Source organism: Cherax quadricarinatus, chromosome 92, assembly GCF_038502225.1.
Source record: "Cherax quadricarinatus isolate ZL_2023a chromosome 92, ASM3850222v1, whole genome shotgun sequence".
Taxonomy (NCBI): domain Eukaryota; kingdom Metazoa; phylum Arthropoda; class Malacostraca; order Decapoda; family Parastacidae; genus Cherax; species Cherax quadricarinatus.
In genome coordinates, this window is record NC_091383.1 from 8,577,117 (window position 1) to 8,592,851 (window position 15,735).

The following is a 15,735-nucleotide window of genomic DNA, read 5'->3' on the forward strand; positions in this document are numbered from 1 at the left end:
TTCATTCCTCAAGCTGTGAAGGAATTATACACTAAGTAATTTAGTCATCATCGGGTGGAAAGGGATGGGAGAGGTAGGAAGTGAATGTGAGAGGTGGGCAGTGAATGTGAGAGGTAGGCAATGGATTTGACAGGTGGGCAGTGAATGTGAGAGATAGACAATGAATTTGAGAGGTAGGCAATGAATGTGAGAGGTAGGCAATGAATGTGAGAGGTAGGCAATGAATGTGAGAGGTGGGCAGTGAATGTGAGAGGTAGGCAATGAATGTGAGAGGTAGGCAATGAATGTGAGAGGTAGGCAATGAATGTGAGAGGTAGGCAATGAATGTGAGAGGTGGGCAGTGAATGTGAGAGGTGGGCAGTGAATGTGGGAGGTTGGCAATGAATGTGAGAGGTAGGCAATGAATGTGAGAGGTAGGCAATGAATGTGAGAGGTGGGCAGTGAATGTGAGAGGTAGGCAATGAATGTGAGAGGTAGGCAATGAATGTGAGAGGTAGGCAATGAATGTGAGAGGTGGGCAGTGAATGTGAGAGGTGGGCAGTGAATGTGAGAGGTAGGCAATGAATGTGAGAGGTAGGCAATGAATGTGAGAGGTGGGCAGTGAATGTGAGAGGTAGGCAATGAATGTGAGAGGTGGGCAGTGAATGTGAGAGGTAGGCAGTGAATATGAGAAGTAGGCAATGAATGTGAGAGGTGGGCAGTGAATGTGAGAGGTGGGCAGTGAATGTGGGAGGTTGGCAATGAATGTGAGAGGTGGGCAGTGAATGAGAGAGGTGGGCAGTGAATGAGAGAGGTGGGCAGTGAATGTGAGAGGTAGGCAGTGAATGTGAGAGGTAGGCAGTGAATGTGAAAGGTGGGCAGTGGATGTGAGAAGTAGGCAATGAATGTGAGAGGTGGGCAGTGAATGAGAGAGGTGGGCAGTGAATGTGAGAGGTAGGCAGTGAATGTGAGAAGTAGGCAATGAATGTGAGAGGTGGGCAGTGAATGAGAGAGGTGGGCAGTGAATGTGAGAGGTTGGCAATGAATGTGAGAGGTGGGCAGTGAATGTGAGAGGTAGGCAGTGAATGTGAGAGGTGGGCAGTGAATGTGAGAGGTGGGCAGTGAATGTGAGAAGTAGGCAGTGAATGTGAAAGGTGGGCAGTGAATGTGAAAGGTGGGCAGTGAATGTGAGAGGTAGGCAGTGAATGTGAGAGGTGGGCAGTGAATGTGAGAGGTAGGCAGTGAATGTGAGAGGTGGGCAGTGAATGTGAGAGGTGGGCAGTGAATGTGAGAGGTAGGCAGTGAATGTGAGAGGTGGGCAGTGAATGTGAGAGGTGGGCAGTGAATGTGAGAGGTGGGCAGTGTCACTGGTAGACGAGGACATAGTCACTGGTAGGCGGGATACCCCAGTGGAAGTAGGTCATATCCAGAGAGAAGGGTAAGTTGTAGCAGTAGTTGTAGTATCCGTGAAAAAGTCACGTAGATGTCCTGTGAACCAAGATTCTATAAGAACATAAGAACATAAGAAAGGAGGAACACTGCAGGAGGCCTGCTGGCCCATACTAGGCAGGTCCTTTACAATTCATCCCACTAACAAAACATTTGACCAACCCAATTTTCAATGCCACCCAAGAAATAAGCTCTGATGTGAAAGTCCCACTCAAATCCAACCCATCCCACTCATGTACTTATCCAACCTAAATTTGAAACTACCCAAAGTCCTAGCCTCAATAACCCAACTAGGTAGACTGTTCCACTCATCAACTACCCTATTTCCAAACCAATACTTTCCTATGTCCTTTCTAAATCTAAACTTATCTAATTTAAATCCATTACTGCGGGTTCTCTCTTGGAGAGACATCCTAAAGACCTTATTAATATCCCCTTTATTAATACCTATCTTCCACTTATACACTTCGATCAGGTCTCCCCTCATTCTTCGTCTAACAAGTGAATGTAACTTAAGAGTCTTCAATCTTTCTTCATAAGGAAGATTTCTAATGCTATGTATTAATTTAGTCATCCTACGCTGAATGTTGCAGTGTCTGACAAGTTGTATACAATACCGGCTAATTGTCGGTATTGTATACCATTCATGCACAACTTGTCAGACACTGCAACATCATGGAATCTTGGTTCACAGGATATCTACATGACTTTTTCACGGCTACTACAACTTGCCCTTCTCTTTGGATATGACCTACTTTCACTGGGGTATCCCGCCTACCAGTGACTATGCCCTCGTCTGCTACCCGTCCCTTTCCACCTGACGTTAGTATAAAAGCGCCAGTCTCCATGACCGTGCTCCAGAATCTTCACAACCATAGTGCTCTTCACACCAACTCCAAGGTTGAGGGACTGATTACCTCATCTTTTGTATATAGTTCTACTGTCCTCAAATTTATTATGTTATTATCACACTGGCCGATTCCCACCAAGGCAGGGTGGCCACCAAGGCAGGGTGGCCACCAAGGCAGGGTGGCCCGAAAAAGAAAAACTTTCACCATCATTCACTCCATCACTGTCTTGCCAGATGGGTGCTTTACACTACAGTTTTTAAACTGCAACATTAACATCCCTCCTTCAGAGTGCAGGCACTGTACTTCCCATCTCCAGGACTCAAGTCCGGCCTGCCGGTTTCCCTGAACCCCTTCATAAATGTTACTTTGCTCGCACTCCAACAGCACGTCAAGTATTAAAAACCATTTGTCTCCATTCACTCCTATCAAACACGCTCACGCATGCCTGCTGGAAGTCCAAGCCCCTCGCACACAAAACTTCCTTTACCCCCTCCCTCCAACCTTTCCTAGGCCGACCCCTACCCGCCTTCCTTCCACTACAGACTGATACACTCTTGAAGTCATTCTGTTTCGCTCCATTCTCTCTACATGTCCGAACCACCTCAACAACCCTTCCTCAGCCCTCTGGACAACAGTTTTGGTAATCCCGCACCTCCTCCTAACTTCCAAACTACGAATTCTCTGCATTATATTCACACCACACATTGCCCTCAGACATGACATCTCCACTGCCTCCAGCCTTCTCCTCGCTGCAACATTCATCACCCACGCTTCACACCCATATAAGAGCATTGGTAAAACTATACTCTCATACATTCCCCTCTTTGCCTCCAAGGACAAAGTTCTTTGTCTCCACAGACTCCTAAGTGCACCACTCACTCTTTTTCCCTCATCAATTCTATGATTCACCTCATCTTTCATAGACCCATCCGCTGACACGTCCACTCCCAAATATCTGAATACGTTCACCTCCTCCATACTCTCTCCCTCCAATCTGATATCCAATCTTTCATCACCTAATCTTTTTGTTATCCTCATAACCTTACTCTTTCCTGTATTCACCTTTAATTTTCTTCTTTTGCACACCCTACCAAATTCATCCACCAATCTCTGCAACTTCTCTTCAAAATCTCCCAAGAGCACAGTGTCATCAGCAAAGAGCAGCTGTGACAACTCCCACTTTGTGTGTGATTCTTTATCTTTTAACTCCACGCCTCTTGCCAAGACCCTCGCATTTACTTCTCTTACAACCCCATCTATAAATATATTAAACAACCACGGTGACATCACACATCCTTGTCTAAGGCCTACTTTTACTGGGAAAAAATTTCCCTCTTTCCTACATACTCTAACTTGAGCCTCACTATCCTCGTAAAAACTCTTCACTGCTTTCAGTAACCTACCTCCTACACCATACACTTGCAACATCTGCCACATTGCCCCCCTATCCACCCTGTCATACGCCTTTTCCAAATCCATAAATGCCACAAAGACCTCTTTAGCCTTATCTAAATACTGTTCACTTATATGTTTCACTGTAAACACCTGGTCCACACACCCCCTACCTTTCCTAAAGCCTCCTTGCCCATCTGCTATCCTATTCTCCATCTTACTCTTAATTCTTTCAATTATAACTCTACCATACACTTTGCCAGGTATACTCAACAGACTTATCCCCCTATAATTTTTGCACTCTCTTTTATCCCCTTTGCCTTTATACAAAGGAACTATGCATGCTCTCTGCCAATCCCTAGGTACCTTACCCTCTTCCATACATTTATTAAATAATTGCACCAACCACTCCAAAACTATATCCCACCTACTTTTAACATTTCTATCTTTATCCCATCAATCCCGGCTGCCTTACCCCCTTTCATTTTACCTACTGCCTCACGAACTTCCCCCACACTCACAACTGGCTCTTCCTCACTCCTACAAGATGTTATTCCTCCTTGCCCTATACACGAAATCACAGCTTCCATATCTTCATCAACATTTAACAATTCCTCAAAATATTCCCTCCATCTTCCCAATACCTCTAACTCTCCATTTAATAACTCTCCTCTCCTATTTTTAACTGACAAATCCATTTGTTCTCTAGGCTTTCTTAACTTGTTAATCTCACTCCAAAACTTTTTCTTATTTTCAACAAAATTTGTTGATAACATCTCACCCACTATTATTTGCTTTCTTTTTACATTGCTTCACCACTCTCTTAACCTCTCTCTTTTTCTCCATATACTCTTCCCTCCTTGAATCACTTCTACTTTGTAAAAAGTTCTCATATGCTAACTTTTTCTCCCTTACTCCTCTCTTTACATCATCATTCCACCAATCGCTCCTCTTCCCTCCCGCACCCACTTTCCTGTAACCACAAACTTCTGCTGAACACTCCAACACTACGTTTTTAAACCTACCCCATACCTCTTCGACCCCATTGCCTATGCTCTCATTAGCCCATCTATCCTCCAATAGCTGTTTATATCTTACCCTAACTGCCTCCTCTTTTAGTTTATAAACCTTCACCTCTCTCTTCCCTGATGCTTCTATTCTCCTTGTATCCCATCTACCTTTTACTCTCAGTGTAGCTACAACTAGAAAGTGATCTGATATATCTGTGGCCCCTCTATAAACATGTACATCCTGAAGTCTACTCAACAGTCTTTTATCTACCAATACATAATCCAACAAACTACTGTCATTTCGCCCTACATCATATCTTGTATACTTATTTATCCTCTTTTTCTTAAATTATGTATTACCTATAACTAAACCCCTTTCTATACAAAGTTCAATCAAAGGGCTCCCATTATCATTTACACCTGGCACCCCAAACTTACCTACCACACCCTCTAAAAGTTTCTCCTACTTTAGCATTCAGGTCCCCTACCACAATTACTCTCTCACTTGATTCAAAGGCTCCTATACATTCACTTAACATCTCCCAAAATCTTTCTCTCTCCTCTGCATTCCTCTCTTCTCCAGGTGCATACACGCTTATTATGACCCACTTCTCGCATCCAACCTTTACTTTAATCCACATAATTCTTGAATTTACACATTCATATTCTCTTTTCTCCCTCCATAACTGATCATTTAACATTACTGCTACCCCTTCCTTTGCTCTAACTCTCTCAGATACTCCAGATTTAATCCCATTTATTTCCCCCCACTGAAACTCTCCTACCCCCTTCAGCTTTGTTTCGCTTAGGGCCAGGACATCCAACTTCTTTTCATTCATAACATCAGCAATCATCTGTTTCTTGTCATTCGCACTACATCCACGCACATTCAAGCATCCCAGTTTTATAAAGTTTTTCTTCTTCTCTTTTTTAGTAAATGTCTACAGGAGAAGGGGTTACTAGACCATTGCTCCCGGCATTTTAGTCGCCTCATACGACACGCATGGCTTACGGAGGAAAGATTCTTTTCCACTTCCCCATGGACAATAGAAGAAATAAAGAAGAACAAGAGCTATTTAGAAAAAGGAGAAAAACCTAGATGTACTCACCTAGTTGAGGTTGCGGGGGTCGAGTCCGAGCTCCTGGCCCCGCCTCTTCACTGATCGCTACTAGGTCACTCTCCCTGAGCCGTGAGCTTTATCATACCTCTGCTTCTGGATGTATGTATATATATATGCATGTGCGTGTCTGTGAAGTGTGACCAAAGTGTAAGTAGGAGTAGCAAGATATCCCTGTTATCTAGCGTGCTTATGAGACAGAAAAAGAAACCAGCAATCCTACCATCATGCAAAACAGTTACAGGTTTCTGTTTCACAGTCATCTGGCAGGACGGTAGTACTTCCCTGGGTGGTTGCTGTCTACCAACCTACCAACCTCAAATTATGTCCTGGAATTTGTATTGATAAAGCCACTGGATGGCGAAACGTCTACAATAAAGATACCCAGATGTTGCACATGTATCTAAATTAAAGTTATTTACTTCATATTGATACAGCCAATCGGCAACATGAGATTTATTCAAGGCTCTGAATAACACGTACAACACCAGACAAGAATACATCAATCTATTAAATAGGGATCAAAGTGAACTCTTCATGTACACAGTTGATATGGCCAGCCTGTGCTTCATTTCCCTGAACTGAGCCGGAATACCTTCCATCCCCCCGCCTTCCACAGGCGGGTTTAGCGCTCCCCATGATTATAATAATTCATCTTGGTTTGTGTATATATCTGAATTAGAAAAAGAATTGAAAAATATTTAAGAAAAGATCGACTAGAAGGCGAGAAAAGATAAAAATAGAAATACCAAAGAATCCTAAAAACAAATTTTATATCTATAATAGTAAGTAAAAACTACAGAAAAAATATTAAATCGATTGTATATACTACTGAAAAAATTGATAAACAAAACAAATAACATATATATTGTCTGCCTCAAAACCTTTCAACTCAGCATTGCAAGATGCACACCAGGTTTTTTTAACCCAGTTGTTAGGTAAGACACATATGCAACAGTTAGGTATCTTTATTTCGAAACGTTTCGCCTACACAGTAGGCTTCTTCAGTCGAGTACAGAAAAGTTGATAGAAGCAGAAGATACTTGAAGACGATGTAATCAGTCCATCACCCTTACAGTTTTGAGGTGGTCAGTCCCTCAGTCTGGAGAAAAGCATTGTTCCATAGTCTGAAACAATATGGAGTTGAAGTGACAGGATGGAGCCTTATATACGACCAGGAGGTGAGATGTAGGTCATTAGTAGATGTAAGAATGTAATCGTCGGGAGGTCACGTCCCTCTCAAATCCAGCCATTCTCACTAGTAGAAGGAAGAATGTAGTCGTTAGGAGATCACGTCCCTCTCAAATCCAGCCATTCTCACTAGTAGAAATTTTCCAAGTTGATTTCTGTTCTGTACCAAGGTACCATTGTGTTGCAGTGTCTGAGAGTGATCCTAACCCTGCAATCTTAGGATCAAATTCATCTCGTGTTACGGTACATCAATCAAACATGAAACTCTCGGTGGTCACTCCCTACTGTATTAATATTGGTAGAATTACCGACAATGTGTTAAGTAACAGAATACAAGTGCAACTAATGTGACATTTTATTGTGGCAACGTTTCGCTCTCCAGGAGCTTTGTCAAGCTTGATAAAACTCCAGGAAAGCGAAACGTTGCCACAATAAAATGTCACAGTAGTTACATTTCTGTCCTTTTACGTAACGTCACTTCCTATATTGGTGAGAATGATGTCATTTACATAGCTTTAATCAAGAAATTATGAGGACTTAACCTTTGCTCATCCACCTGACTTCATCATACTGGAAAAAAGAGCAAAGGTACAATACCGTGACTGGAACAATACACAAATAATCCGCACATAGGAGAGAGGAGTTTACGTCAACGTTTCGGTCCGATTTGGACCATTTACAAAGTCACACTGATATAGAGGAGCATACTCCATAAAAACTGCTAGTGAATAACGCGGTGAAATTCCACGGGGAGTCCAGCATTCAGTCTATCGATACATTTTCCGTAGTTCCTGCAACTGTACCAGTTTTGTTGCCGACAATGTTCCTCGTACCATCAGTTGTTACACTTCGTGGTTTTTGTCATCTCAGGTTTACCTTGCTCACTGTCAATGCTATTTTCACTGCGCCCCTCAGCCTTTACTGTGCCCCTCAGCCTTTACTGTGCCCCTCAGCCTTTACTGTGCCCCTCAGCCTTTACTGTGCCCCTCAGCCTTTACTGTGCCCCTCAGCCTTTACTGTGCCCCTCAGCCTTCACTGTGCCCCTCAGCCTTCACTGTGCCCCTCAGCCTTCACTGTGTCCCTCAGCCTTTACTGTGCCCCTCAGCCTTTACTGTGCCCCTCAGCCTTTACTGTGCCCCTCAGCCTTCACTGCGCCCCTCAGCCTTCACTGCGCCCCTCAGCCTTCACTGTGCCCCTCAGCCTTCACTGTGCCCCTCAGCCTTCACTGTGCCCCCCAGCCTTCACTGTGCCCCTCAGCCTTTACTGTGCCCCTCAGCCTTTACTGTGCCCCTCAGCCTTTACTGTGCCCCTCAGCCTTCACTGTGCCCCTCAGCCTTCACTGTGCCCCTCAGCCTTTACTGTGCCCCTCAGCCTTCACTGTGCCCCTCAGCCTTTACTGTGCCCCTCAGCCTTTACTGTGCCCCTCAGCCTTTACTGTGCCCCTCAGCCTTCACTGTGCCCCTCAGCCTTTACTGTGCCCCTCAGCCTTTACTGTGCCCCTCAGCCTTTACTGTGCCCCTCAGCCTTCACTGTGCCCCTCAGCCTTCACTGTGCCCCTCACCCTTCACTTTCCCTCCATATCTATGATATGCCACTGTGTCTCGCTACATTCCCTGTGCCTCCTTCCTAAACTGTACTCTCTGCCATTACAGTTTAGTACAATACATAACGCTTAAGTGATATTCTAAATCAGCGTAGGAAGTCAGAGGCGTGTGGTTCATGTGGCCGCATGACAATGACATGTTGTGATCTGTGAATTTAGACAGATCCTGACTAGCGACACATACACGTGTCCAAGATGCACAATAAACCATACCCCCGGCCGGGATTGAACCCGCGGTCATAGTGTCTCAAAACTCCAGCCCGTCGCGTTAGCCACTAGACCAGCTAGCCACAATAAGATTCATCCAACTAGGTATATTTCTACACCATAGGAAGGTTAGCACAGGCACCTCTGTGACCACAAATGCAAGTTTTTACAGACGAATCTCCAGCTAGCGTGGCCGTGACGAACTCTAGCTCAAGTTCCTTCACTGCCGTCAACATGACTCAAGAATTTGCAATCGTGTCATTACGATTTCTTGAGTCACGCACAATAATTTTAATATTGAATGAGACCGCATTTTTCTAATTTGTTAATACATTTTAAATCATTACGTAGTTCTTGTGTATAAGATTTTTCAAGAAACTGGCAGTCTTCCACCGAGGCAGGGGGGCTCAAAAAAGAAAAAATACTTTCCCCATCACTCACTCACTGTATTGCCAGAAAGCGCTAATACTATAGTTCAAAACTGCACGTATCCCCACCTCTCCTTCAGAGTGTAGGCACTGTACTTTTCACCTACAGGACTCAAGTCCGGCTAACCGATTTCCCTGAATCCTTTTGTTACCTTGTTCACACTCTAATAGCACGTCGAGTTATAAACACTTGCCTCCACTCACTCCTAACACTCTTGCTGGATGTTTAAGCCCCTCGTGCACAAAACCTCCTTTATCCACTCCATTTAACCTTTCCTAGGAAGACTCCATCACCGCCTTCCTTCCACTGCATATATACACGCCCTTCAATTCATCCTCTATAAATGTCCAAATCACCTCAACCAGTCATCAGCCCTGTGGATAATACTTTTAGCAATCCCGCACCCTCCTCCTCGTGGCCCGGTGGCCTGGTGGCTAAAGCTCCCGCTTCACACACGGAGGGCCCGGGTTCGATTCCCGGCGGGTGGAAACATTTCGACACGTTTCCTTACACCTGTTGTCCTGTTCACCTAGCAGCAAATAGGTACCTGGGTGTTAGTCGACTGGTGTGGGCCGCATCCTGGGGGACAAGATTAAGGACCCCAATGGAAATAAGTTAGACAGTCCTCGATGACGCACTGACTTTCTTGGGTTATCCTGGGTGGCTAACCCCCCGGGGTTAAAAATCCGAACGAAATCTTATCTTATCTCTTAATCCCCAAGCTACGAATTCTGGGCATAATATTCACACCACACATTGCCCTCAGACACGACATCTCCACTGCCTCCAGCAGCGTCCTTGCTGCAGCACTCACAACCTAAGCTACACACCCACACAAGAGACTTGACACCACTTTAGTCTCAAGCATTCCAATTTTCTTTAATAGATAACATTCTTTGTCTTCACAGATGCCTCAGTGCACCACATAGCTTATTTCCAGTCTTCGGATCTATGGTTCATCTCGTGTTTCACAGATCCATCCGCTCACAAGTCCACTCCCAGGTAACTGAACACATTCGTACTCCTTCCCTCCAGTCTGATATCCACTCATTTTTTATCTAATTATTTTGTTACCCTCATTTCGTTGTTCCTTCTAATATTCACTTCTAATTTCCTTCATTTACATACCCTCTTAAATTTGTCCACCAACCTTGGCAATTTCTCTCCAGAATCTCCCAAAAGCAGTGTCGTCAGTAAGAAAAACAACACCTCTTACCAACACCCGAGCATTCACTTCCCTTACAACCCCATCTATTTTTTTTTTCAACAAGTCGGCCGTCTCCCACCGAGGCAGGGTGACCCAAAAAGAAAGAAAATCCCCAAAAAGAAAAATATTTTCACCATTCAACATTTTCACCTCACTCATACATAATCAATGTTTTTGCAGAGGTGCTCAGATACAACAGTTTAAAAGCATATATGAAGATACAGTATAAAAAGTGACCTGAAATAATTACAATATCAGAGCCCCAATTATATATATACCGCCCTATTACACATCCCTGCAAACTGCCAATATCCCAAACTCCTCCTTTAAAGTGCAGACATTGTACTTCCCATTTCCAGGACTCAAGTCCGGTTATATAAAAATAACCGGTTTCCCTGAATCCCTTCACTAAATGTTACCCTGCTCACACTCCAACAGCTCGTCAGGTCCAAAAACCATTCGTCTCCATTCACTCCTATCTAACACGATCATGCACGTTTGCTGGAAATATGCATATGTAATAAACAACCATGGTAACATAACACATCCCTGTTGAAGGCCTACTTTAATGGAAAATAATTCCCCTCTCTCCTGCCTACCCTAACCTGAGTCTCACTCTGCTCATAAAACCTCTTAACAGCTTTCAGTAACCTGCCAACTATTCCATACACTTGTAACATCTGCCATATTGCTCCCCTATCCACCCTCTCACATGCCTTTTCCAAATACTCATAAAAACGAATGTCGTGGGGGTTCGAAAGGAGATATGATGGTTGAAGATAAACACACTTGTTGGATGGTAACACTATATATTGTCAGACTGTGGTAAGGGAAGGCCCAGCCTGCCTTGTTGCCTGTTGTAGGTCTATCCCTGGACTGAGAGCGAGCTAGCGCATCCCACTCACTCATACCGCATCCCGTGACGTCATACAGTCACTAGGCCTAGAAAGGGATCCTCTATATAAAACATATGGATGGTACTATGATACTCAGATAAGCTATACAACACCTGTAAGGGTGATCAGCAACTATACTGACACAAAAGCTTCTTTACCCTTATCTAAATATTATTTATATGCATAAATGTAAATACTTGGTTTACACATCCCCTAACCTTCCTAAAGCCTCCTTGTTCATCCACAACTCTTTCCACATCAATTTACAATTGAAATTTCAGTAACAACGTACGTATGAATCAAACCATACCCCCGGCCGGGATTGAACCCGCAATCGTGTCATTACGATTTCTTAAGTCATGTTGACGGCAGTGAAGGGACTTGAGCTAGAGTTTGTCACGGCCACCCTAGCTGGAGATTCGTCTGTAAAAACTTGCATTTGTGGTCACAGAGGTGCCTGTGCTAACCTTCCTATGGTGTAGAAATATACCTAGTTGGATGAATCTTATTGTGGCTAGCTGGTCTAGTGGCTAACGCGACGGGCTGGAGTTTTGAGACTATGACCGCGGGTTCAATCCCGGCAGGGGGTATGGTTTGTTTGCAATCGTGTCATTACGATTTCTTAAGTCAAGTTACGTATGAATAACAGAACTGACCTTATAAGAAACACTTGTACGTTTTAAGTGCTGGATTCTTTTTCTGGAAGGTGTTGTCTTGATTTATGCATCAATTAAGTGATTATACAGGATTATACAGGATTATACAAGTGCGTAAGGCCAGCGGGTTGATGCCACTTAGTCAATACTGCCCTATCCACTGTTTCTCCTACCTCATACCTGACTACTCACACTGACATAACAGAAATCTGTTCCGTGACTCGGTCTGTGGAGGACTCAGTTCACATACTGAGTGTCCGTGGTTGGAACCCCGGTATGGGTGGGAACATTGGGTATGTTCTTCACACCTGCTGTCCTTGTTCCCCTTGCAGTTATCTTGGATGGTTAACCTCCCTACCCAGGGTGGGTGGCTAACCTCCCTACCCAGGGTGGGTGGCTAACCTCCCTACCCAGGGTGGGTGGCTAACCTCCCTACCCAGGGTGGGTGGCTAACCTCCCTACCCAGGGTGGGTGGCTAACCTCCCTACCCAGGGTGGGTGGCTAACCTCCCTACCCAGGGTGGGTGGCTAACCTCCCTACCCTGGGTGGGTGGCTACATACTTCCTTCGTTATTTTCTTCCACTTTCCATTCTACCGACCCTCCCCTCAATCTTTTTTTTTCACCTTTGGTATTCCATAATTCATCCACTCTCCACTCCCTCCCCTCCCATAAACATCTCCATCCCTCTAACCTTTCCCATATTAAAAACAGACACTGGGTACTCACCTCCAATCACCAGTGTGAGAAGCAGGATGACCACCAGGAGCCCCAGACAGCCTGAAGGATCCATTATTCAGTGGCTGTTCCAGTGGTAAAGATCCTTGATATCAGTGGTAATGTTCTCTCTCTGAAAGCAATGTTGCTTCATTATAGTCAGAGTGTCGGCACTGTTCCTGCAATAGTTATATTGTTCCTGCAATGGTTATATTGTTCCTGCAATGGTTATATTGTTCCTGCAATAGTTATATTGTTCCTGCAATAGTTATATTGTTCCTGCAATAGTTATATTGTTCCTGCAATAGTTATATTGTTCCTACAATAGTTATATTGTTCCTGCAATAGTTATATTGTTCCTACAATAGTTATATTGTTCCTGCAATAGTTATATTGTTCCTACAATAGTTATATTGTTCCTACAATAGTTATATTGTTCCTGCAATAGTTATATTGTTCCTGCAATAGTTATATTGTTCCTGCAATAGTTATATTGTTCCTGCAATAATTATATTGTTCCTGCAATAGTTATCTTGTTCCTGCAATAGTTATGTTGTTCCTGCAATAGTTATATTGTTCCTGCAATAATTATATTGTTCCTGCAATAGTTATATTGTTCCTGAAATAGTTATCTTGTTCCTGCAATAGTTATATTGTTCCTGCAATAATTATATTGTTCCTGCAATAGTTATATTGTTCCTGCAATAGTTATCTTGTTCCTGCAATAGTTATATTGTTCCTGCAATAGTTATCTTGTTCCTGCAATAGTTTTACTGTTCCTGCAATAGTTTTACTGTTCCTGCAATAGTTATATTGTTCCTGCAATAGTTATATTGTTCCTGCAATAGTTATCTTGTTCCTGCAATAGTTATCTTGTTCCTGCAATAGTTTTACTGTTCCTGCAATAGTTTTACTGTTCCTACAATAATTATACTGTTCCTACAATAATTATATTGTTCCTGCAACAGGTATCTTGTGTTAGTTAATTTCGCCACTGTAAATCAGTGTATCGCCACTGTAAATCAGAGTGTATCGCCACTGTAAATCAGAGTGTCTGGTGCACCTCACGCAGTATATCAGAGTGTCTGGTGCACCTCACGCAGTATATCAGAGTGTCTGGTGCACCTCACGCAGTATATCAGATTATTATTATTATAATCAAAAAGAAGCGCTAAGCCACAAGGGCTATACAGCGCTGCAGGGTAGGGAAGGAAGCAAGGGAATTGGATGGCAGAAGGGAGGAGGGATGATCAGCAGGTTACAGAAAACAGCGGGGCAGGGGATAGTACGGGGGTAGAAGGTAGCAAGAGATTGAAGTAGAAAGGGCTGAAGGTATCAGAATTTGTGAAGTAAGTCAGTCGTTGTCAAAAAGTCAATGAGAGAGTCCGGATGAAAGGTGGGTCCATCAGCGAGAAGGGAAGGTAAAGAGAGCAGCGGAGTGAAGACGACGACAGAGGTAAATTCTGCGTGCTCGTTGATAAAGTGGGCAGTCCAACAGAATGTGGCTGACTGATAATGGAGCTTGGCAATTCTCACAGAGAGGAGCAAGACGCCTCTCCATGAGATATCCATGAGTAAGACGAGTATGGCCAATGCAAAGACGGGAGAGAGTAGTCTCCCAACCTCGACACTGGTGATAAGAAGACGGCCAGTGACCTATACTCGGTTTAATAGACTGAAGTTTGTTGCCGAGCATAGTAGACCAACGTTGTTGCCAACGGGTGTGAAGGTGGGAAGATATTGCAGCAAAATAGTCCGTAAATGGAATACCTCTATAAGAAACTGGTAGGTCATGTACTGCTGACCGCGCAGCAGTGTCTGCCTGTTCATTGCCCTGTACATCAACATGACCAGGGACCCAACAAAAAACAATATCTTTATGCTTGGTAAAGATGCGGCGTAGCCAAAGCTGGATACGGAGGACTAAGGGGTGAGGTGTATCAAATTTTTGTATAGCCTGTAAAGCACTAAGGGAGTCTGAGACAACCACAAATGATGACACAGGCATAGATGCAATACGGATAAGTGCTGTAAGGATGGCATATAATTCAGCAGTAAAAATACTAGCCGAAGATAGTAAATGCCCTTGTACGACGCTGTCCGGAAACACTGCTGCGAATCCTACGCCGTCAGAAGACTTAGAGCCATCTGTGTACACAGCAATGGCATGAGAATGAGAGTGAAAGTGGTCAAGAAAAAGAGAGCGGGAAGCGACCGTAGACAGTTGGGCTTTTGAGCAAGGGAGGGAGAAAGAACAGACTCGAACAGCTGGAACTTCCCAGGGGGGTAGGGAAAAGTGAGATGCTACATGTACATAGAAAGGTGGTAGTTGAAGAGAAGACAAGAGCGAATGAAGGCGAAGAGAGAAGGGACGGAGTAAACAGGGGCGTCGAACAAATAAAGAATGTCTACTAATATCAGTGACCATTCTATAAATGGAAGGATTGCGGAGATCATGAGAGCGTACATAGTAGCACAGGCAATGGGCATCACGGCGATCGGATAAGGATGGAACGTTCGCTTCTGCATAGAGGCTCTCGACAGGGGAAGAGCGGAAAGCACCAAGGCATAAACGTAATCCTTGGTGATGAATGGGGTTAAGGCTAGAGTAGCAGGAGATGCCGCTGAATAGATCTGGTCACCATAATCAAGTTTCGATAAAATAAGGGTGGAATGTAGGCGAAGGAGGGTTCGACGATCAGCTCCCCACGAAAGATGAGCAAGGGTTTTAAGAAGGTTCAGCCGGCTGTGACAAGTTGCCTTCAGAGAGGTAATGTGAGGTTTCCAGGATAACCTACGATCAAAGAGGAGGCCCAGAAACTTGACTGTATCACGTTCAGGGATACGGGAGCCATAGAGGTACAAAGGATGATCGGAGATGACAGAGCGTCTAGTGAAAGTGATTTGGTGGGTTTTAGTGCTGGAAAATTTAAACCCACGTGTGGTGGCCCAATTGGAAACACGGTCGACTGCATGTTGGAGAGAAACTGTAAGGAGGAGACAGTCAGCGCCTGCACAGGCAATAGCAAAGT

The 15,735-nt window shown here is 44.1% G+C and overlaps 1 protein-coding gene across 4 annotated transcripts in view; it reads right to left on the minus strand.

Moving 5' to 3' along the window:
• LOC128698406 (limbic system-associated membrane protein-like) overlaps positions 1-15,735 on the minus strand; it is a 599,709-nt gene that overhangs the window by 390,970 nt on the left and 193,004 nt on the right. For all 4 annotated transcript variants that reach the window (XM_070104500.1, XM_070104502.1, XM_070104503.1 and 1 more), the window contains one exon: positions 12,716-12,836. In XM_070104500.1, coding sequence (XP_069960601.1) covers positions 12,716-12,779 — 64 coding nt within the window. In that variant the 5' untranslated portion in view covers positions 12,780-12,836. The remainder of the gene's footprint in view (positions 1-12,715; positions 12,837-15,735) is intronic.